Source organism: Vipera ursinii, assembly GCF_947247035.1.
Source record: "Vipera ursinii genome assembly, chromosome: 6".
In the NCBI taxonomy this organism is placed as follows: Eukaryota; Metazoa; Chordata; class Lepidosauria; order Squamata; family Viperidae; genus Vipera; species Vipera ursinii.
In genome coordinates, this window is record NC_139515.1 from 37,132,308 (window position 1) to 37,157,789 (window position 25,482).

At 37.6% G+C, this 25,482-nt stretch overlaps 1 protein-coding gene across 5 annotated transcripts in view; it reads right to left on the reverse strand.

Annotated features, from left to right (window-relative positions):
• The window catches only part of SCAF11 (SR-related CTD associated factor 11), a 54,358-nt gene that overhangs the window by 13,249 nt on the left and 15,627 nt on the right, over positions 1-25,482 (reverse strand). For 4 of the 5 annotated variants that reach the window (XR_014492844.1, XM_083365712.1, XM_083365711.1 and 1 more), the window contains 7 exons: positions 24,584-24,648; positions 23,162-23,208; positions 18,343-18,449; positions 16,083-16,169; positions 15,327-15,418; positions 10,991-13,798; positions 9,654-9,997 (listed from right to left, as the gene is read on the reverse strand). Coding sequence is in view for 4 of the 5 variants with exons in the window: in XM_083365712.1 (XP_083221838.1) it covers positions 9,654-9,997; positions 10,991-13,798; positions 15,327-15,418; positions 16,083-16,169; positions 18,343-18,449; positions 23,162-23,208; positions 24,584-24,648 (3,550 nt within the window). In the remaining variant the exon portion in view is untranslated. The remainder of the gene's footprint in view (positions 1-9,653; positions 9,998-10,990; positions 13,799-15,326; positions 15,419-16,082; positions 16,170-18,342; positions 18,450-23,161; positions 23,209-24,583; positions 24,649-25,482) is intronic. The other variant, XM_083365713.1, reaches the window with a different exon arrangement.

Here is a 25,482-nt window from a genome sequence, read left to right on the forward strand (position 1 = left end):
ACCACTGGTTGAAAAGCCCTGCTGTAGGGGACTTCCGGTAGCGCTGCCGCGCTGAATGGCGGCGTTCTGAAGCCGCCCGATCCTGGGAAGCGTCAAAACGCCCAGAGGCAGCGAAAATCAGCTGTTCCGCGGCGCTGGAGCTTCTTCCTCAGGAGAAGAGGGAGAGGCGAGCCTGCCTGGATAGAGGTAGAGCTCCCCTGTGATTCTCCCAAGCAGTTTGGGGGAGAACAGGGTGAGCCCCCTCGGAGCCCAGGCTTTCTCCGCTCCCAGGACGTTTTCGCTCCAAAAGGAGTGGAACAAGACGCGACAACTACACCTGCTGCTTAGAGGGGACTGTGAGTATTTTGTTCTTTTGGAAAGCAGGCAGAGCAAAGCAGGAAGATCTGAATTTATAAATTGGATTTCAACTTTAACTCAGTTTCATTATCTTCTTCAAGTTTCAAGTTTGAAATGGAGTAAAAATGGCGCTGGAATGTTTCTCTCCTGTGTGAAGAGACTGTGTTTGAAAATTGTTATATTTTGCTACAAAGCAAGAGATACAATTTGCAACTGACTTTATCCAGTATCGGATTTTGTGTATTTGAAAGCCTGTTCCCTATTCTTCTTATTGAAGATTAAGAACTTTGAGAGAATTGTTATTTCTTCTCCCCCCCCCCTTTTTTTCTTTTGAACTCTGACTCTGCTGGGTGAAAGAGGAAATTGAAACTTAAGAGATGGCTGCGAGACGTGGGGCAGGGCCCCCACTCTCTAAGAATGTTATCTCCTCACCTATACCACAAGCTGCAGGGCAGACTTCGATGAAACCTACAGTACAACCACCCTCTCCCCCACCTCCTGCATTTACACTGACAGACATCCAGCAAGTTGTGATGCAGTCAACACAAGTTTTGCAACAAGAAATAAAGAATCAAAACAACCAGATGAGGGAAGATATAGTGTTTGCACTCCAGGGCTTAGCTGCACATATAGAACGCCTGGATGTTCGTGTCGATTCAGTTATGGAGTATATGGAGAACTTGGAAAATAAAATTATTGATGCTGAACAGAAGATTGATAGAGCAGAGGCCAAGATTGACAGAACAGAAAACGAGGTTATTATATCAGAATATAAGAACATGGAGTTTGCTTTGCGTATCAGAGGCCTCAAAGAGAATCCTAAAGAAAATCTGGAATGGGAAATAGCACAAGCAGTGGCTCCTGTTTTGAAATGGGAACCTGAAGAACTACTTAAGGAAATGGATAAGATATTTAGGGTTAACTCCTGGATTGCTAGGCAAAAAAGTCTACCTAGAGATGTAGTGATTTATTTTTCCAGGAGATCAACCAGAAATTCTATTATCCAGGCCTTTTATCGGGAAAAATTTCAGATTGCAGGCCAAGATATTATGATTTTAAAGGAGATACCTTCAAAAATTCTTAGAAAGAGGAAAGATTTTGCCTTTTTGTCTGATGAGCTTAAGAAGCGACAAATCCAGTTCAGATGGGAAATACCTATTGGAATTGTGGTAAATCATGCAGGGACCAGATACAGACTGGATACAATCTTAAAAGCAAAAGATTTCTACACTAAGGTCCTGAAAGCAGGTTTACCACCATCTCCCCGAATTAAAAGAACAGAAGCTAGACAAGATGATAAACAATTGAGTGAAGGGGCAATGTTACTGCCCCTTGAGGAGACGCAGAAGCCGGAGGCCATGGAGCAGAGTTTGGCATTAAAGGAAGATCTAAAAGAACAGAGGATGACAAGAGCTGCACATAAGCGTATGGAAAAAGAGCAAAAACAAAAGCCAGCTACACAAGATGCGGTTGTTTCAGAGCCTGTGGGAGGAGCACATCCTAAGAGAGCAACAGCTGATCTTCAGGCCTTGTTCCAAAGGCTCATGGTCACCAGAGATGGTGAAGTTCCTGACATGGAATGTTAATGGGTTAAATTCACCACAGAAAAGAAAGAAAGTATTTTTTATCTTAAACAACATAAAAATGACATTGTTTGCTTACAAGAGACACATATTGCATTAAAAGATCAAAAATATTTGATTAATTCCCGATTGGGAACACATTTTGCATCTTTTGCTCCGGACAAGAAGGCTGGAGTGGTTATTTACTTAAGAAAAGACTTTTCAGCAAGATTGATTGAATCGGATAAACAAGGGAGATATGTTAGTATTGAATTAACATTACAAGGAAAGAAAGTTCTTCTTATTGGATTATATGCTCCAAATCAGCAACAGCAAAATTTTTTAAATTTTTACATCAGAGACTAATTGAACTGGATTACAAATCTGTTATTATGATGGGGGACTGGAATGGGGTTTTGGTGCCATCTGAAGATAAGAAGGGATCTTCTAAAAACTTTTTAAATTCAAAATTGCCTAAAGCTTTTTTTGATTTGAAGGAAGATCTGGAATTAAGAGATGTATGGCGGGAAAGGAATATGAGAGACAGAGATTTTACTTTTTTTTCGGATAGACACAAATCTTTTTCAAGGATTGACTTCATTTTGATTACTACTGATCTTTCCTCTTTAGTTAAAAACGTTAAGATTTTTCCTAGGACAATGTCTGACCATAGTCCTGTTTGGCTGGAGTTCTTTGCTGAAGACACTAGTAGGAGATCCTGGAGGCTGAATGAGAATTTATTTACAAATGACTTGTTCTTTCAGAAATGTAGAGAACATATGAAAGAATTTTTTGTCATGAATATGCATAAAGGTACCTTGATGGAAATGGTTTGGGATGCTAGTAAAGCCTATATGAGAGGGGTTTTGATTTATATGAATAATGCTTATAGGCGTAAGCAAGTGCAAAAACGTTTAGATATTGAGGAAGAGATTAAAACTAAAGAGAAAAAGTTCATTTTGAATCCATTGGATAATAATTTAAAGATCTCAATACATTTATTGAAAGAACAATTTAATATGCTATTGGCTGATCAAGTAGCAACTACCGTATATACTTGAGTATAAGCCGACTCGAGTATAAGCCGAGACCCCCAATTTCACCCCCAAAAACTGGAAAAAGTTGTTGACTCGAGTATAAGCCGATCCGCGCTCTGCAAGCCTCTGCCGCCAGCAGAGGCTCGACCCGCCATTTTGCAAGCCTGAATACACAGGAATACCCTGTGTGGCCGCGGCTCTCGGGGAAGCCCTGGCTGTCCGCTTCCTCGCTCCACGCTGCCATTCGGGGCCCGCGCATTCCCCGGGTAAATCGCGGCGCCCAGCAGGTGAGGAAACAGGCCCGCTCCAGTCGCCCCCCTTCCCTCAGGAGACGCGAAGCAAGTGACCGCCCTGAGCTTACCGAGGACTTGCACGCGGCCGAGGCTTCGGTGCTTCCAGGATCGCGCGCACCTCTCCCAAGCCGCCGCTGTCCGGAGACCTGCCGAAGTTTGGGGAGGTTTGGGGAGGTGCGCGCGCACCTCCCCAAACCTCCCCAAACGTCGGCAGGTCTCCGGAACTCCGCGCCCTGCCTGCCTGCTTCTTTCCGCTGCGGAAAGAAGCAGACCTCCGCGCCCTGCCTGCCTGCTTCTTTCCGCTGCGGAAAGAAGCAGACCTCCGCGCCCTGCCTGCCTGCTTCTTTCCGCTGCGGAAAGAAGCAGACCTCCGCGCCCTGCCTGCCTGCTTCTTTCCGCAGCGGAAAGAAGCAGACCTCCGCGCCCTGCCTGCCTGCTTCTTTCCGCTGCGGAAAGAAGCAGACCTCCGCGCCCTGCCTGCCTGCTTCTTTCCGCTGCGGAAAGAAGCAGACCTCCGCGCCCTGCCTGCCTGCTTCTTTCCGCAGCGGAAAGAAGCAGACCTCCGCGCCCTGCCTGCCTGCTTCTTTCCGCTGCGGAAAGAAGCAGACCTCCGCGCCCTGCCTGCCTGCTTCTTTCCGCAGCGGAAAGAAGCAGGCAGGCGGGGCACGGAGGTCCGGAGACCTGCCGACATTTGGGGAGGTTTGGGGAGGTCCGCGCGCACCTCCCCAAACCTCCCCAAACTTCGGCAGGTCTGCGGACGGCGGTGGCTTGGGAGAGGTGCGCGCGATCCCGGAAGCACCAAAGCCTCGGCCGCGCACAAGTCCTCGGTAAGTTTTTTTTTGTTGACTGGAGTATAAACCGAAGTGCAATTTTTCAGCCCAAAAAGTGGCTGAAAAATTCGGCTTATACTCAAGTATATACGGTAATTTGCATTATGCCAAACACAATACTTTTTGTAATGCCAACAAGCCTGGTAGATGGTTGGCTTATCAATTAAGGAAGAAACAGAAATTACGTACTATAGACAAAATAGAATATAAAGGAAAAGAAGTCTACCAACAAAATTTGATTAAGAGGAGTTTTCTAGATTTTTACTCGAAATTTACAGTATTTACAGGGAGCTCATCTTCCAAGACTTTTACAAGAACAACAACTTGAGATGAATTGCCCAATTACATCAGGAGAAATTTCTTTAGCTATTAAACAGTTGAAATTGGGCAAAGCTCTGGGAACAGATGGATTAACAGCAATTTATTATAAAAAGTTGTTGCCTGAAATGATTGAACCCTTAAAGATTTTGTTTAATGAAATTCAGACTGGAGGCGCAGTTCCTCCATCATGGAGGACAGCTTTTGTATCGTTGATCCCAAAGGAGGATCAAGATCTTACTCAACCTAAAAATTATAGACCTATATCGCTTTTAAATACAGATTATAAGATTTTTGCTAAAGTATTGGCTAATAGATTAATGCAAGTTTTGAAACAAATGATTTATAGTGATCAATTGGGATTTATATCTGGGAGGTATATGAAATATAATGTAAGACAAATTGTTAACTTGCTTGAATATTTGGATAAGAACAACCAAGTCTCTGCAGCATTGATATTTTTGGATGCAGAGAAAGCCTTTGACCAATTGAATTGGCAATTTTTATTAAGAGTTGTTGAGGAGATGAATTTTGGAGAAGGTTTTCTACATGCTATTAAAGCTATATATCAACAACAAACTGCACAAATTATAGTTAATGGGGGATTAACAGAGACTTTTAAAATTGAAAAAGGTACAAGACAGGGTTGCCCCCTATCACCATTATTGTTTGTTTTAACATTAGAGATTTTACTAATTAAAATTCGAGAGTCCTCTTTGATAAAGGGAATTAAAATAAAACAGAATGATTATAGATTGAGAGCTTTTGCTGATGACTTGGTTGTGACAGTATCCCAACCGTTACAGTCGGTTATAGACTTGATGGAAATTATAACTCAGTATGGTAAGGTTTCTGGGTTTAAGGTGAATAGTAATAAGACTAAGATACAATCCAAGAATTTATCTATGAGTGAAAGGGATATGTTATCTAAATTAACAGGTTTTGAAATAGTGAAGAAGGTTAAATATCTAGGAGTATATATTGCAGCCTCAAATGTAAAATTGTATAAGAATAATTATGAAACACTATGGTTGAAGGTACAAAGGGACTTAAATAATTGGAAAAAATTACAATTATCATTACTGGGAAGAATTGCAGTTGTTAAAATGAATGTTCTACCAAAGTTTCTCTTTCTGTTTCAATGATACCTATATTGAAAAAGGATGCCAACCTTGATCAATGGCAGAAGGGTATTAACGAATTTATCTGGGCGGGGAAAAAACCAAGAGTTAAATTCAAGATTTTACAAGATGCCAGGGAAAGAGGGGGACTCAAGGCGCCGAATTTGAAATTGTATTATGATGCGGTTGCCTTGACCTGGGTTAGTGATTGGCTTAATCTAACTAACAAGAGAATACTTCATCTTGAGGGATGGGATTTGGTATATGGATGGCATGCATACTTGCTTTATGATAAGAAGGTAGACAGGGCTTTTAAATCCCATATTCTTAGAAGTGCTTTATTGCGTGTCTGGAAAAAGTATTATTATAAGTTAAATTATAAAATACCGATTTGGGGAATTCCTGGACACACGATAGAGGGCGTATCTATGGGAGTGAGTATGGATATGGTTTCTTATAAGGAACTACTTAGATTGCAAGGGAATGATTGGCAACTTAAACCAGTAGAGGAGTTAAGACAAGAAAACATAAGTTACTCTTGGTTTCAATATACCCAATTGAAAGCGAGGTGGAAGTCAGATCAAAAGGTTGGCATCACAACTACAGATCAAAATTTAGTAAAGCAAATTAGAGATTCAAATTGTGCACATATAAAGAGGATATATAATGCTTTAATTGAATTGGATTCGGAAACGGAACTGGTTAAAGACTGCATGATAAAGTGGGCACAAAATATTCAGGAACCAATTTCGCTGGACACCTGGGAGATAATTTGGGTCAGAAATGTTAAATTTACCCAGGCTCAAAATTTAAGAGAAAATTTTTATAAAATGTTTTATAGATGACATCTGGATCCCAAGAAGCTGTCCAATATGTATCCTAATGTACAGTCTAAATGCTGGAGGTGTGGTAGTTTAGAAGCTACCTATTTTCACATGTGGTGGACTTGTAGAAATATAAAAGCTTTTTGGATTAAAATTTGGTGGAACATTCAAAAGATTTTTAAGAGAAAGAAAAAGTTCTCCCCGCAATTGTTTTTATTGGGCATTGTTGTAGATTGTGATGTTAAAGAAACTAACTTGATGTTGAATATGATAACGGCAGCACGGTTACTGGTGGGACAATATTGGAAGAAGGATAGTTTGCCCACTGTAGAAGAATGGGTGTTTAAAGTTTCGAATCTTGCAGAAATGTCTAAGATTTCTGCTTATCTGAAGGATCATTCACAGGAAAGATATATTTCAGTTTGGAGGAGATGGATAAATTATATTCAAAACAAATATGGGACCAAAAAGTACCATTTAGCTTATGAGTAGATTTTAGTGGGATATTGTTATTGGTACGTTGTTTGTAGTTATGTTAAAAGAGAGCTAAAGCGCATTATGAATTTGGTTAATTGTATATTATGCATAATTTTTATTTAGAATATGATTATTGTAACTATAATCCTGTATTTAGCTCTGGGAAGTGGGGGGGGGGGAAGTGGGTGGATTTGGGGTGGGAGGGATTTGCGGATATATTGTAAAATTTTGTTTTTGTAAAACTCTTTAAAAAAAAAGAAAGAAAAGCCCTGCTGTAGAGAACCAGTCACAGCAGTTTCTATATGGTTTTGGATCAATCACAGGCCTCAGCCCAATCTACTTCTCAGGTTTACTGCAATACAGATAAAACAGATGCATGCCACGCTGCCTTGAATTCCTGAAGGCTAGTTGGGATTTTAACATAACGATTATAAGAAAAGTAACAAAGTCACATACAACACCCAACCTGGCATATCTCCTTTCCGTCTCCATTCTTGAAAAGAAAATAGAACAATCTGGATGAAATAGAGCCTGCACCAGGACTCTCCCTATTCCCTGACCACAACTCTCAAATTCTCAAAGCAGAAGAAGAGACAAGTGAATGGATATTTTTCCTTATTGTGCCTCCAGGCCAAGTCTTGATAACTGTTGAAAGGCCTATATATGTGACAGCATCACAAGACAGTATTGTCTTTTAATGTAAAAGAAGTAAATGTAAAAATGTTAATCCATTTTAGCAATTTCTTGAGAAATTATTCTGCAAATATCATGGCCAGGTTATCTTAAGAAAGTAGTTTATTCTACTGATTTATTTATTTACTGCTTGGGTGCACATGTTCAGTACAAAAATTCTATGTAGCCAGTATGACCTGGTTTAATGTTGCCTTGCTTCAAGAAAATTTAATCAGGAAAGTAAACATAATAATACTGCGAAACTAAACACCTGATCCTTAATCCTTGGAAATATGAATGTAAAAGAAACCTCTTGTGAAGAAGACATCTAACAACTATCCCCACAACACAGAAACCTACGTTTCTTTTTCTAGAATCAAGAAATCAGTTACATGGAACCATGTTACAAAAATGATATACTGAACTTGTCATTAAGGCCAATTCTCTCATTAGTTATAGGAGTCTGGGAATTAGTAAATATGGGAAAGAATAAAACCCAGTCTTTGGGCCAACCAGTACTGAATATTTTGCTCCTTGTGTTGGGAAACATGAGAGGAAGTACCCCACCTTGCAATTCAGAGGTTAATCTAGCCTCCTTAATATCAAAATGATTTGATTGAATACACTGAAATTAAAGCTCCATTCATTCGAGTTCAGATATTCATTGAACCACTTTTGCCACTATACTGAAGATTTCCTACAGATTTTCTCCAGTCGATAGACTAGTTGCTTCCTTTATCAGTTGCCCAATAGGCAATGTAAACGCCAATGTTTATTACATTGCCTGTTAGAGGAATAATACTTTTTTTGGGAAGAGCCTGAAAGTTGCTCAAAGCTAGTCATGCTGCTTCACTCAACAAAGTTTATGCTGTAGCTTCTGCTGCTCAAGATCCCTGAGCAAACTGGCCAAACAATCTATCTGAGATTGGTTTTACAGTAAACCTGGTGTTCAAGGGTTCCTATTCCCAGTAGGGTCTTTCAAAAGTCACCACTCCTATCACTTTTGATGGAATCATCTCTCATCTGTAGGGTCTATGGGCTATTAGCTTCAGAAAGGAGAGGAACATTCACTGCAGAGGCTGTAATTGGAATTCTGGCTATAGTACTAAAATTATTTAGGTGATCATCTAGCCTTGGAAGATAGCAAGTCAAGATTGGGTAATCTGTAGAATTTATGTGATTAGTTGCTTGTTTCCTCTTCTCTGGCAGAACAGGCCTTTATGTTCCGACCTATAGACAGGTATTATAAGTTGTACCCTACAGGATGTGTCTTTATTGAACAGAAACTCCAAATTGTCAGGGATATGCATCACGATTCAGACATCCTTCCTCCATATGTTGAATTGGATCAACATACAGGGATAATATATATAAGGGCCAGCAAGGGGCTATGGTGGTTACCATTATATTTGTGCATAGAGACAGGCCAAATGGAATATATTAGCAATCAGGACCCTCATATTTGAATCTCAAGAACTTTGCTTGTTGGGTGAACTGGAATGCAAAATGTGGCCCAAAGATTAACTCCTCTAAGTTTAGTGAGACTAACATCCTTTTTCTGGATATGTTCTACAATGGATTTCAGGGTTTCCATCTGGAACTTTCAATTCTTAAATGTTCACCTGCTTCAGATGAAAGATGACACATCTATCTTTGTTCTTCTCAGGAAGAATGAAGAATACAGAGTATGAGCCTGAAAACTTTTCATGTTGTGTGTTCATCTACATATTAAGGAAGCAATTTATGGCCTTCAATAATAATTGGTGCTTGGTTAGCCAGGTATGAAATGAATTTATCTTGGAGGACCCATGTATCTGATGTAGTCCTGGGAATCATGTATTTGACATTATATGAATCCTTAACTTCAGACTCAGAAACCCGTCTTGGCTCCACAATAGGAAGATATACTAAAAATAATTGCTTATTAAAATACATCTCCAGAAATTGATGTCCATGTGTATATGCAAACAAATCAACATACATACATATGTATGTTTGTTTATCCAGAGCTCAAGTATCTTAGAATATAAGCAAATATTTTTCAATGAGTTTCCAAATGAATAAACTTGAGCATTCATAATATAATCACCATATATACAAACAAATATTTAGCATTAAAAACAAGGTACCTACTTCTACACGTATTAAGAGTTTGGAGGTTTTTAAACTACTAAAATAGGTACCTGCAACTGCTGTCCATCAAGTTGGGAAGCAATGAATTTAATTTGCTGGGATGGAGGTGGTGGTGGTGGTGGTGGTGGTGGTCCCTGAGACACACTGGATGAAGCTGCTACCTGGACAAGAGGCAGTCCTGAATGAAGATGCATGGGTACTGGTGGAGGAAGATTAAATGGATTGTGTTGAATGTTCATAATAGTAGTAGGAACACCCATTGTATACGGGAAGATACTCATTGGCTGATGCTGTGTGTTTACTGGTGTCATTACATTCATCTGAGGTTGCAACACATTTACTGGTAGCTGAGAAGCATCACTTTGTTGGCTGGCTTGGTCTTTGAAGTTTGGATCTATCAGAGAGGAACATACATTTTTAAAAAGCCGGTATACAAAACCATTATCCCTCCCCTCCCAAAAAGCAAAGTGGTAACCATGAACAGAAACTTATATCTGATCTGTCTCTTTCACTCACACTCCCCATATACTATTAAAATTACTGCCAATATATCAAGTGCTTTAACACATTATGGTGAAATATTTTTCATGGGATTTATTGGAGATTCCACACCAAATCACTTACAGATAGTCCTCACTTAATAACTTCACTTGAGTTATTCTATCACCTTGCAATGCAATCATTAAGTGAAACATCACATGATCATGACAACCGTATAGTATCAGTTCCACTGTGATCATTAAGTGCAACATCACATGGCCATGACTTCGATTTTACTGCTACTTTCTCCATTGACTTTCCTTGTTGGAAGTAGGCTGTGAAGCTTGCAAATGGTGATTATGTGACGGTGGGGATGCTGCAAAGGTCATAACTTCAAGGATTGGTTGTACAGCTACTTTTTGAACACTTTTGTAAGTCTGAATGGTTGCTACACAGTGCAGTCATTAACCAAGGACTACCTGTATTAAGCTTCAATCAATAATTCAGATTCACTTTGTTTTGCATGGGACAAATCCAGGATCGGTTAAAATCAGTCTCATTTAATCAAGATTCATTCAAATTTTATGCATATACAAAGGGTTATAATACATGGCTATCAAGTTTTTTAAAGCTGGTATTTGAATATACACATTGAAACTCTAAGAATCAAAACTAGTTTGGGGCAGGAGGTTAGGCAGCTTAGACTCAACTGGAAATTAAGTATCTTAGGGACTTGACAGTTCCGTTGCATCACAAAAGGTAATTAAATTTTAAAAAAAACCCAGCTTTTACACCAAATATCAACAATATATGTGTATACTTACAAATAGGTGTTTGTAAACACGGGACTTGGGGACTACATGTGGACTTCCACCCAAGAGTTAAGAGGCATAGGAGAAATAAGTACCTTGCTCAGATGCTACTTCTTCTTTTGCCCATGTAGACTGTGGGCTTGAAGAATTTCTGCCTCTTCTTGAATAGTAATTCTGTACATCAGCTGGTAAAGTCTTTCTTACAGCCCAACTTGATGCAGATGTCCACCCAGATCTATCAGCAGGTGTATCAAAAGTGAAATCTTGTTCTGCTTTATGTTTGTATGAGTGATGTTCTGGAAATCTAGAAGTTTCATTGCCAGAACTATTTGCATTCCTTGAGTGGGTTTTCCTATTTTGCCAGCGACTTTCAGCCTGCTCTCCATATGTGAAAGCACCCCTACCACGGCTTCCTCTGCCACGGTTGCATCTGCCACGATTTGAATTCCAACCAGATCCATAATTTCCACTCCGTGAAGCCCCTGAATCATTGTGCCTATTTTCTTCCCATTGTTGATTTTTAAAATTCTCTCGTTCTCTATTCCTTGTTTCTGGAACTGAATTTATTCTTTCCATCACCCAGTCTGGATAATCCTTTCTGTATTGATCAGAAGAACTCTGCATATCTGCCTCTTTATTTACACTATCTCTTTCACTTTTCATACAGTCTGTTTGTTTCTGCTGTTCATTTCTTTTATATCTATCACTTCCTCTGGGGCTTCTCCAATTATCATTCATCCATCTTTCCTTCCATCGAGGTGGTGAATAGCCATCCCTCTCATTTCTAGGGAATGAAGGTCCTTTACTTCTTGGCCTAGATCTGGACCTGGATCGAGATCTTGATCGTGACTGTGACCATCTCCTCCTACTTCTCCCTCTTTCATTATCTCTTCTAAATTCATTTTTATCATTAGCTCTGTCACTACTGGGAGACCTACATTTGTGCCGGGGAGGACATTCCTTAGCTCGCGTCCAAGAACTTATTCCATCTTTGATAGAATCCTTTTTTGGAGAGTTGGTTGGAGAATCCCTTCCTTCTCTTAAATGATCTTTTTTGGGAGAACTTAGCAGTGACTGTTTCTCTTCTTTCAGGTTATCTGTTCTGGGAGAACTGGATGGAGATATTACAGGATCTCTTTTAGGAGATTTGGATAAAGATCTCTGACTTTCTTTGAAAATATCCCTTTTGGGAGATCGAGACGTTCTACCTTGCCCCACAATTTCCCTGTTGGGAGATGGGGATTGAGATCTTTTCCCTTCTCGCTTGGATGGGGACCAAGTGGTTGATGGAGAATGAAACCGTGATCTTCTGGTTCGTGTCTTTTTATCCGTGAAACTTTCTTTTGCTTCTTTCTTATCAGGATTTGAAAATGATACAGAATATTTACTATCATTTTGTAAGAAATTTGCTTTCTGCTCTATATTATCATTTGCTAATGGATGGTCAAACTGAGATGCATTCTGATCAGTATTAAATGAGTCACATTCTATAGATACTATCTCACTGTCACTTTTGTTAAACTGTTTAATATCTTCAGTACATATTTTGGGTGATGTATTAGTTTCAGTTTCTGCTTTATCATTTCCAAAAGATAGATTAAGTTTATTTTCTGAAGAAATATTTATTAATAAGTCAGTATTATTTAGATATTCATTGCTTACATATATATTTGGTACTTTTTCTTCAATTTCAACATCTTCCACACCTAAAGAATGCAATGGTATTTCATTTGAGATATTATCTAGTGGCTCCTTGACTATTTCTTCTGCGAACTGAGTTATAGGTTTCTCCAGTATTCCATCTATAGCTGAAGATTCTGCTTTTCTTAATTCATTTGTATGACAAGACACTGATTTATTTGCTATTACTTCAGATTCTAGTTTTTCCTGGAATTCATTTCTAGTACCAGTCAATAATTTATCTGCTACTGCCATAGATTCTGTTCCTCCTAGCAATTCATGTCTAGAAACAGCTGAAATATCTCCTACTATTAACATGCATTCTGTTTTCCCTAATTCTTTCTCTGGACTTTCTATTATTTGATGTGTTACTGCCAGAGATTCCAATTTTGCTGGCAATTCAATGGTGGGGGTACTTAGTTCTGGAGACTGATGAATAAATGTAATATTATCATTGCACAATTGTTCTCCAGAAATATTTAAATGCTGATCTTGCTCAGCATTTTTATAATGTAACTTATTTTCAGTTTCAATATCAACTTTTTCTTCATATTTTTCAGTGTTTCCCTCTAAAGTGAGCAAAGAAGGATCCTCAACACAAGAACCAGGAGCTTTTCCTAAGGCAAGTGAAGGAGGATCTTGAACATAGGAACCAGTTTCTAAGACATCCAACTTATTTTGCCCTTCACAGCAGTGTTCCTTAGGTTCCTTCTTATATGCTACATAAGAGTTTTCTAAACCATTAGAAGAATCAGTGTCAGCATCATTTTTGTGAGTAAGGTCAAAGGTGCTATTTTCACTGTCTGCTAAATTGCCTCTGTCTAATAGCAAAGTTATCTCTGTCTCATCAGGTTCATCAAAATCTATATCACTAGATGTTTTTCCATAACGCCCAGAACTTCTTAGTTTCTTTTTAGTCAAAAGTTCCTGCTGTTTAACATTTCTTTTAGCTTTCCGTTTGGGGGTCAATTTCTCCAATTCTGTAAAAGAAACATTCACAAATGAGCTACCATCACCACTGGCCTCATATCCAGAGTTACTGGATTTTGGTGAGCTCTGAGACTGATATGAAGTTTCTGTTTTAATATTTCGGGCAGATCGTCTTCTGGGAGTAGTATCTGAAACCTTCCTTTTTGTTCCTCTTGTGCCAGTAGTACCGGAAGTCTGTTTTTTTTCTTCTCCTTCATGGACACATGTAACAACATGTACTGATTTAGAAGATCCTAATATTTAAAATAAAAACACTCTGTTGTGACAGGGTAAAAACAGTTATTACTTTAGAAATACCAAAAAATTATTCAGTGAGAACAGATTCAATTATTTTATCATTGCCATAAGTTGGTCATTTTTTAGAAAAATTATGTTACAGTTTAATGTAGAGTCAACAAATTCAGTTTAGCTGATGCTAACTCCTATCCTTTAAGCTCCTCTCTTATGTGTAGCAATAGCAATAGCCAGCATATACTGCTCCATACTGCTTTACAGCTCTCTTTGAGCGGTTCTGAGTCAGTATATTGCCCCAACAATCTGGGTCCTCATTTTACTGACCTCGGAAGGATGGGTCAACCTTGCTGGCAGTCAGCCTGAAATACTGCATTCTAACTGCTGCACCACCACAGTATAAATCAATCACAAATGTAATTGTATAGAAGGTCTGTACTCATTTAGTATAAATCTATCTGAGCAGCTGATGCTAAGTACTTTGCACATTTATGACAAAGTCTTGGACTGTGTCAGGAGTATTCCTAATATCCGAGAACAGCAAAAACCCACAACTTGCTCCCAGGAATTACATGATTCTTCAAATACACTGTATTTGATTCACTCAAGAATCTATTTCGATCAGATGTTCTTGCTCTGACAACATATGGAGATGTAGCCTTTCTTTCCTATGCTTTACTTTTAGAATTAAGATGATACTGGGGAGGAGGAGGAATGTGATGGGAGTTAGTTAGACATAACAATATTGTAATAGTATGTGAAAGCAGGGGCTTTTGAAATAAGAGATGATAAGAAATGGAGGTTTGGAGAACAGGAGGGAAAACCTGCATTTCAAACTAATTGGAGAATACAGGAGGGAAAACCTGCATTTCAAACTAATTGGAGAATGTGATTTATGACTGTTAATTAGAGGACGGAATTGTGTTTGATACTATGTGCTAAGGGGAGGAGAATTCAGATTTTGGCTTTGACCATGTACCTGCCAATGCCATGCTAATTGAATAAAGATTCTTTAAGATAAACAATGCCTCGAAGTTCTTTGAAGTTTCATCTGTCGGAACCATGGCATTCTTCTTTTATCCTTGTGGTGGAAATTCTCCTTACAGTTATTTGTTATACTTATCTTTTCAACTCCAATTTCAAAAGCTGTTTCTTTCAGCCATTTATTCTCAAATCCCATGGAAAGAACCTCAAACATGTGAAAACACATTTATCTCTATCAATATTGTACTAAATGTATGGTATAGTTGCAAAGTTTTTATTCTTAAAAAGTAGAATATTATCCTCTAGATTCAAAGCTGCATGTTCTGTCCTATCTACTTAAGTTTTCATTCTAATACTTTTCATATTAAAATGTTCACACACGTGCAAAATCATTTAAGCTATTTTTAAATACAAAATATACCATTACAACATACTGCCAAAACATTTTTATAATTCGGCAGCACAGCTATTAGGTGAAGGTGATTTAATTTTTAAAATGAATCTTTGCTTTATATAAACTAAATAAAACTTACAAAAATAATTTACCAAAGTTTTCCAAAGGTGAAGTACTTATTGAAAAAACTGTTTCTAGAACAAGACAAGTTGCTATTTCTGCTTCAGAAGATATGGAAGAAATTCTGTAAAAAATGAATCCACAAAAAGCAAGCATTACATGAAGGGGGAAAAAATCTTTAAAGCTTTGCTATGTAGTCAATTTTTTTGCTGGCTTCAAATACTTTGGTATCTGTAAACACATTTGGGAAACACTTCCCCCAAATTAAGACACCCCTATATTTTATATTCTGATAAATTATGCATTCTTTAGCAATCACCATCTAATCTCCAAAATACCTCTTAACATTGAGTTTATGAAATGTCCTTAAAAACTAGCACTATGTAAATAGAATACAATTCATGTAATTTCCTCTTGCTTCGGTAATGAGTGATTGATTTAATTTGCTATATGGTTATAAACCAAAAAGAAAACAAAACAGCACAGACCTCATTCAGAGGATGAAAAGAAAAATGAAAAGGAACAAAAAGAGTGTGTGTACATTTATGGAAGAAATGCACATATGATTCTTGCTTCTTTTGAAATCAAAAAAAGTTTGTTTCTTCTGAAATTAGTTCTAATTATAGTTAACCAAGGCTGGGGGGGGGGGTTGGGGGAGGGGAATGAATCATACTTAACCAAAACCAAATTTCTAAAGCACTCAGAAACCCAAATATTACAGATGCTATAGATTTATTACTAACTCAAACTTTTTTAATAAGAAGTTTCTAACCAGGTATCAATTTTACCTTGCCACTCTTGCTAATACAGAACAAGACAGCTCCAATTCTCTTCTCTTGTGTCTGATAATTGTGTCAATTTTGTTGATCTCTATACTGGAATAATTGGAAACATTTGATAATAATTCAAACTATAATTCAAATAATTTAAAATAATTACAGGCACTTCATTTTAATGTGCATTTTAATACCACATATCAAAATTCAAGAGGTCCTATAGTATTACTTTGTCAATAATCTCAAACAATATGTTGAGAGTATTATTTGTACCAACCATATACAAAAGTAACATTAAGGTAGAGATTCTCAAACTTTCCTAGTTAACAATATTTTAAGTACCTCAGTATTTTTTTCATGGCCCTCCTAGGGGTTCCCAAACTATGTGCTCGGGAAGCAAATGAACCATTCTACTTATTAAATACTAAAATAGCATACACTGCTGTTGGATGTTCACTGGGGGCCTGGCTTTGCAGAGTTTGGAAACCAGGGCACTAAGGTTCACTGTACATAAGGTCATGTCATCCTTATGTCCACTGAAACTTTCAATTATTTAAAAAATAAAATATCAAAAATACAGATAGTTCTTGCTCAGGAACTGCATTGCATGTTCAGCAACTATTCAAAGTTATGAAGGTGCTAAATGAGAAAACTTATGGCTGGTTCTTGAAATTGCAGATAATTTGGGCTTTTGGTAACTGCCTCTAAATATGACAGTCCTGCAATCACACAATCACAATTTGCAATCTTCTCTGCCAGCTTTCAACAATTAAAATCAATGGGGAAACCAACAGGAACTTGTAAGTTGTAGTCATGTGATGTCATCTTCATGTGCATGATTTGCTTAACTAGAACTGCTGCTGTAAGTTGGTGCTTTTTCACGTTATAACCATGTCTGTTAGTGATGGAGTTGCCAGTCCCAATTACAGTTGTTAATTGAAGATTACCTGTATCATGCACTTAAAAGTTTGCAGATGAACTTTATATAAAATTAAATTTTGTAACAAATTTGTAATTTATCTTTTAAATAATATCTTCATTTTTTTCAGATTCTTATTTCATTAAAAAGTTTAGAATGTACAAGTTAAATATTCTGGTTTAGAATACTTTTTCTAAGTTTAAAAGACAATGTTGAGTAATTCATGTAACTGTTTATTATAAGTTTAATGTCCTTCTTCTGACTCTTTTGAAAGAATCTGGCCAGGCACTACTGAAGAAAGAATATTTCATTTCTTCATAAGATTAAAAGGAATGTTATATTTTTTCCTCTCTAGTTACATATGCCATCATTAGCTTTTCCTAATGATGCCCACTTTTGAGTGCATGCTGTGTAGGATTAAATATATCTTACAGCCCAAAATTGGCTATTGCCCCTAATCGAGAATATGCATATCTTATTATATCTTACTTATAGCTTCTTACTGACTAGTTCTGTCTACTAAAATCCTATTATGGTTTCACAAGCCTATATTTACAGGTAGTTCTCACTTAACAACCACACATGGATTGGCAACTTCATTGCTAAACAATGTGGTTGTTAAGTGAAACATTATGTGATTGCACCTAATCACCCAATGTCAGTTCTTCTGCAGCTATTAAGTGAATCATTTGTGCTCTTAAGCACATCACATAACCACAACCTGTGACTTCCTACTGGTTTCCCTATTGACTTTGATTGATGGAAGTTAGCTGTGAAGGTTGCAAGTGGTGATCAGTCACCTGAAAATGCTGCAAATGGCATAAACGTGCATCAGTTGCCAAGCACCCAAATCATGTACTCTAAAATTAAAGTCCACATACAAAGTTTATTTTTTTAATCCAACAGAATGTTAGACAGCAAACAGGATAATTATCTAAAGACTGAACAGAAGAAATCTGACAGGGAGACAGGGAGAATTGTCTGGCAAAAGAAAAACTGAACGTGAAAATAGGCTAGGTCAAAAACTGTGTGTATGTGTGAGGGCAGCGGGTGGGGAGGAAGCAGAAACCAAACACATTTTCCCAATGGAATTGGGCAGTCATCTGGAATGTTTCTAACTAAATTCCCTTCCTATTTGTTCTTGTGATCCAAAGAGGAGCTATTATTAAGGGTTGGAAAGAATTCCAGAAACATTTTTTTAATATTGCTTGCTTTCTAATTACCTCTCTATGATAACATATGGCAGTTTGGGAGGAAAGCTAGTAACACAACTTCTCCAAAAAAGCAAAAAAAAAACTATACTAGTATTTACAATACTATAAAATTCTGGATAAAAAATAGATTTATACTGACCTTTCATTTTGATAATTAGGAGATACATCAGAGAAACTACTATTAGAAGAAAATCTATTATACCAGTTACTTTTGAAGAATCTGTTCAAGCAGGTCTGTCTTTTAGGCTATAAAATAAAGTTATTTATGTTGGACATCCATCATAGTTTTCCCCCTCAAAATCTAACATACATACAAATAAATCTTTCCAACTTGAGATGGAAAAGTATTTTCTTTATATTGTAGTCATGGAAGTGTATTTGTTTATAAATTGCTCTAATCAAACTAATCTGAGTGGCACACAATTCCTCAAATCTGCACCTTTGTTTAAAAACAAGCACAGATAAATAATCAACAATTGAACTAAAAATCATAAATCCAAATTCACCAGATAAAAACCAGAAACGGAACTATCAAAACGAAAATAACAACTCATTATGCAGAGGAAGAGTTGCAATAACCTCATGTCAAGGCTTAATAGAATAACCAAAAACCAGGAAGGAGGAGGCCATTCAAACATCAAAGGAAAGGAACAGTAACTGAAAAGGCATACTTCTGTATCCCCTTATGGGTGGCAATTCAAGTAACATGAAGAGAAATTGCTGCAGGTCCTGACTTCAAAAGGTATTAAAAATCACAACTAAATCTTGCTCATCAGCTTCATGCAGATGTTAAATAGGAGTAAAACCATCCAGATACCATTGTTCTCCATATATAGACAATTCCCAACATACTCTACCTGCATGAGAGAGCACACATTTTGCACATAAAAGGTATGCAACATATCCTATACATTTGGTCTGCAAGTGCTACTTGGAAATTCAAGGAGCTGAAACATACTTTATAATTTAGTTAACCAGACTATTCCATCTCTAACGATGGGGGTGAGGTGTTACCCCCCGTTGATAGGGCTCGCAACTTGGGTGTCCTCCTGGATTCACGACTCAATTTTGAAGACCATATAGGAGCCGTGACCAGGGGGGCTTTTGCCCAGGTTCACCTGGTGCGCCAGTTGCGACCCTATCTGGACCAAGATGCCCTACGCATAGTCACTCATGCGCTCGTGACCTCCCGTTTAGACTACTGCAACGCTCTCTACATGGGGCTGCCCTTGAGGACCACTCGGAGGCTTCAGCTGGTGTAGAATGCGGCCGCGCGAGTTGTGATGGGGGTTTCCCGATACTCCCATGTAACACCTCTACTCCACGAGCTGCATTGGCTCCCGGTTGCCCTCCGGGTGAGATTCAAGGTGCTGGTGATGACCTGTAAAACCCTAAATGGTTTGGGTCCGGGATATCTGAGGGAACACCTGCTGCCGGCATCAAGCTCCCTTCGTCCAGTGCGCTCCCACAGGGAGGGTCTTCTCAGGGTGCCACCGGTAAGAGATTGCCGGCGGACGACACCCAGGGATAGGGCCTTCTCAGTGGGTGCGCCTGCCCTTTGGAACCAGCTGCCAGTGGAGCTTAGGACTGCCCCCGACCTCCGTTCATTCCGCCGGGACCTGAAGACCTGGCTCTTCGAGCTCTCTGGCCCAGGCTGAGAATTTTAATTTTAGTTTTAATTTTAACTGGGGTTTTACTTATGCAGGGACGAATATAATTTTTTAAATCTGTTTTTAACTTTTGTATTTTTGTTTTTAATCACCCTGTAAACCGCCCTGAGTCCTTCGGGAAAGGGCGGTATATAAATGTAATAAAAATAAAATAAATAAATAAATTTCAATTAGTATGGATTTTTTTAAAAAACCCTATCACACCACACTGATGATAAATAGTGATCACAGATATAGGTATTTTTAAATGTACTAAATATACTAAAACCCATAACTTGAATTCTTCAGTTGCTTTAAATCTTGGTTACATGTATACATATTTCATTTCATGAATGTTAGTTTAATCTTCTCTTAAAGCTCTGAATAATATTTCAGAATTTGAATTATATTTCTGAAATATTATTTATCCTTTTGTAACTGACCATCTGCATAGATCTAACATTTATTATTAATTTTATAGATTATTAACATTATCAGGAAGATGCTGTGGCCTATACAATAACTACACGCAAGCTACAGATTAAGATCTGGATTTAACTATCCCTCTTTCACTAACCAAAAAGCCCTCTCAAGGTGAAATGGCATGGACTTGCTGAATGGCTTGGACTGTGAATTCAAGATACTGCTTTAACTTGATTTTTGTAGATTTCATTTCTTTCTTCATCACTGTCAAACTGTATGTCAGAATTATCCTGATCTTCTGTGATATATGTTCATCTAGATCTCAAGTTACCAAAGAAAAAGATTTCACTGAACTTATGGGGCTTATTTCTGACCATGCATAAAACTGCAATATTATCAAATAGTTTTTTAATGACAGAATGATACATGACATTGGTTGCTGAACTGCCAGTTATTAAGTTAATGATTAGACATTATCAGCACCAGGAATTCTACAGCACTCAAATTTCAACAACCTTCCAAAACAGCTAACTTTATGCCTCAGATTAAGCAAACAGAATCAATACAGAGAAGAGTGTCTCAATGACATCTAGGCTCTAGGCCACAGAAAATTTTGTTAATTGATAATTTGTTAATTCTTTCCACCCCGAACCAACTCAGTGATGCCCTCAACGTGATGTCCCGTTGCCTGGAGGCGGTTCGGGTTTGGATGGGGAGAAACAGGCTCCGACTCAATCCTGCCAAGACTGAGTGGCTGTGCGTACTGGCATCTCGAGTGAACCATTCTTCTCCATCTTTAATGTTGGGGGGGTGAGGTGTTACCCCCCGTCCTCCTGGATTCACGGCTCAGTTTGGAAGATCATATAGGATCCGTGACCAGGGGGGCTTTTGCCCAGGTTCGCCTGATGCGCCAGTTGCAGCCCTATCTGGACCGGGATGCCCTGCGTACAGTCACTCATGCGCTCGTGACCTCCCGGTTAACTACTGCAATGCTCTCTACATGGGGCTGCCCTTGAGGACCACTCAAAGGCTTCAGCTGGTGCAGAATGCAGCTGCGCGAGTAGTAATGGGAGTTTCCCAATACTCTCATGTAACACCTCTTCTCCGCAAGCTGCATTGGCTTCCAGTTGCCCTCCGGGTGAGATTCAAGGTGCTGGTGATGACCTATAAAGCCCTAAATGGCATGGGTCCAGATTATCTTAGGGAGCACCTGCTGCCAGCATCAGCTTCCCATCGTCCTGTGCGCGCCCACAGGGAGGGCCTCCTTAGGGTTCCGCTGGTTAGAGATTGCCGGCGGGTGATTCCCAGGGGGAGGGTGTTCTCTGTGAGTGCGCCTGCCCTTTGGAACGAACAGCCGATGGAGCTTCGGACTGCCCCCGACCTTCGCTCGTTTTGCCGGGACTTAAAAACCTGGTTGTTTGAATTGTCTGGCCTGGACTGAGGGATTTTAAATTATATTAATTAAATTAAATTAAATAATTAAATTAAATTAAATAATTAAATTAAATTAAATAATTAAATTAAATTAAATAATTAAATTATTAAATAAAATTAAATTATTAAATTCAATTCAATTAAATTTTAATTTTAATTTTTAATGTTATCTTAATTGTGGGCTGTATTGATTTAATTTTATTTTATTCTCTCTTTTGTATTGTTTTTAACTTGCTCTGTGAACCGCCCTGAGTCCTTCGGGAATAGGGCGGTATATAAATTCAATAAATAAATAAATAATAAATAAACAAGCACCTTGAAGTGCAGTCAGAAACATGTTGGTGTCAGTGCAGTTCCTGCAGCAATGGGATTATCTAGAAGCATTTTCAGTAAGTATATGGACTATGGTCTTTGTAGCATTTGAAGCTTCTGAGTGGTCTCCACTCAGTGATCTCCATGGGCTTGCCGATATCAAGCAAATTACACAAATCCATAAGGAAGATATGAAGGACATGTGTGATCACTTTTAGTGTTTCTTGTTCCACATAATAGCATAATTAGTGTACCAACCTAACCTGGCCAAAGGTCCTGCTTGCTATTGCTTTCTAGCAGGTAATGTGAGCCAAGGATGATCCCTAGATTGCAGGTCATCTCTCCATGGGGCAACACCATCCCACTAAGTGCCAAAGATGAAATAATCCCTGAATGAATAAGATTCTAAATGTAAAGCCACTCTGTCTTGCTTAGACTGATATTGATCGAGGATTCTACTATATTTTCCATTTATTCTAAGATAAGAGATGTCTGAGTATTATCTGCATACTGATAAAAACATTAGGGAGATAGTGTGTGGTTTAAATGTCATAGTTAAATAAATCTACTTTTCTTTTATTTATTTTTAAATAAACCATTCAATAATCTAAATTATGACAAATCAGCATATAGGCACTTTGCATTATTTAAATAACAATTTACAAGCAGTTTTACACAGGTATGCTCTGGTTTTAATGAGACTTCAATGAAACTTTCTGGTAATGTGTGTTATTTCAAATAGCAGTTTAAGCAATTGAAAATGTTTAATGTATTTAATTTTAGCATGCTTAAAAATGACATGACTTTAGAAAAACAAAACAAATATACATTTAGAGTTTAAAACAAATTATAGATGTATTTATTTCAATTGCCCAATTCTACTTATATTGTATCCTTTAATTAGCTCTAATTAATATTATCAAATAGCACATTTTTCAAAGTTAAGATTTCTGAACTCTTTCAAAAGTACCATAAGTTAACTTCACAGTGATTAGTTTAAATGTCAACAAAACTAATCATGCAATTCCTCAAACATATGAAGGAGAAGAAAAACCTATCTAGGAACATATTAAAAGTGAATTATTTTAAAATGAAATAATTTGAAATCTTCATTATTTTAAATATATAATATGAACAAACCTTATTTTTCTTCACTGAATTTGTAACTTCTTCCTTGTTTGAAGGATCTTTATAATTAAAACAAAAAAAAAATCAACTTTTAAGCCCTAAGGCAAATATAATCAATCCTAATAAATTTTAAAGAAATTCTGTTGCAAGTATTGTTAACTCAACAAGCAAGCTGCAATTCAATAATGCAGCAATTGCAAGGAAAGGTTTCTTCAAGGAAAACGTTCCTGTCCTCATCACACAGCATTAAATGCCATAGCATTTAAAACCATAAGAATTCTGCCGGATACCATATAAAACTAACCTAATCCAACAACTTGTTCCCACATTACCAAGGCAGGTATCTATGGCAAATCCATATGTACAACTTCACATCCAAGTTCCTCAGCAACTGATATTAAGAGGATACTTTTTCAATACTAGAAATGTTACCATTGTGAATGCTAGCTATATAGAGAGATATTTGGCATACATTTGTTTAAATTTCTTTTAAAATCAACAAAGTTGGAGTAATTACGTAAACTATGGAATCTGAAGAAGAGCCATTTGTTTTATAACCTCCAATAATTAAAGTTAATTGAATGGCACCAATGTCAAATTATGAAAGAAAAACTTCCCCCAAATATCAAATTATGAAAACTTTTCTCTATCTACATCTTACACATTATTCATAATCATATAGCATCTGTACAATTATATATATTTTATATATACACATGCGCACACACTGTCCTCCATGCTTTGATTTTTTTAATGTTACAAGGCATAGCTGAACTATAAAAGCTCAAATTAATTTTAATGGAATTAAACAACAAATTAAATGATGTTATGGTACATATTTGACCATTCATTTAAAATTTATCATTAGATAAATATCTGATCTGCTTCCCATCTAACCCACTGGATTGAAACAAAAGATTTCCTGTTTCTTGAATTTTAATGCAGGAAATAGGTTACAATGCACATTGACAGTATTTTAAAAACCAAATAGGCTTTTTGAATCACGTCTCTCTGCACTTAGATTTGTTAACTGAAGCACAAACACATCCATAGATGCAAAAAACAACATTAAAATACTAAAATATGAATATGAGCAGACGTGTGAACAAAGGGTTTTGCTTTTGCAAAGGATTTTGTGCTTTGCAGAAATTTGCTCAAGATATGTACTAAACATGAAAGATTAAGCTATAACACAGTCAATTAACATTTCTGTCAACTTTTTGCTTCAATAGGCTAATATAGGAAGACTTTTAGAAATGTTTGAGACAGTGAATTTGGCAAAAAAAAACACCAAATATATTCAAAGCATTCCTCAGAATAGTTTAACTGTGCAAGATAGTTAATTTGTTAGAATAACAAATAGATCCAAAGAATAAATGACAAAGAACAAATGTCAAAATAAGGCTAAGTAGTTGACCAAAATGACTCACTTACTGTATTTTGGATTCCAGCTTTTATAGAGTATTGGCAAAAAATGTTTGACAGCGTTTTTCTGTTTTCTGGGGAAAAAACATATCAAAGATTATTTATAATTACAGTTAATTTTATGTTTTTTAATAATGTATCTGAATGCCTTTAAAAAAATCTGAAGGTATTTTAACAAAACTATAATCCAGAATAATCTAGTCAAAAAAAGAACAATCAGTGACTCACTCTATTAAAAAAACAAGCAAAAAAACCTAAATTTGTTCTTCTAAGCAACATGAAGGCTGATAGTACATATAACTAGAAATACAGATATTCCTCAATTAGCATCTGTTCAAAAATAAGAAACCCCCCCCCCCAAAAGTCCTTATGATCTGGTCCCAAAGTTACATATGTTGCAACACCACAGCAGTCATTCACCCACGGAGACCCTGCAACTTGCCCCCTGCCTATTTCCTCCCCATCCTGCCCTGTTGGGTCTCCATAGGCACCGGACCTGCTTTGCTATTCTCCTGGATTCAACTTGCTCCTCCCCACCCCATTTCGCATTACTTACTTACTTTTCAAAGATCTCCAGAGTTCCAGAAAAGGCTGACCCATGTGGTAGAAAAACCAAAGTAATTACTTCAGATGCTGATGAAGCTGTAAGAACATGAGATATAAAGAAAAGAGCTTTGCCAGCATCTGAATAAAAGACTTTGGCTTTTCTGCCATGAAGCCAACGTCCCTTGAGGTCCTGTTTGCTGCTGGGTGGCTGGTTTGAATGAGCTGTTTCAGGGATTGGGGTGTGAAGGCAGTGGCAGCAGCCAATCAACATGGAGCTTGTTTCCTTTGTCTCATTGGGCTGAACTGCAAACTCCAGGTTGATTGGCTGCTTCATATGTAAAACATATTAAAATTGAAGTATT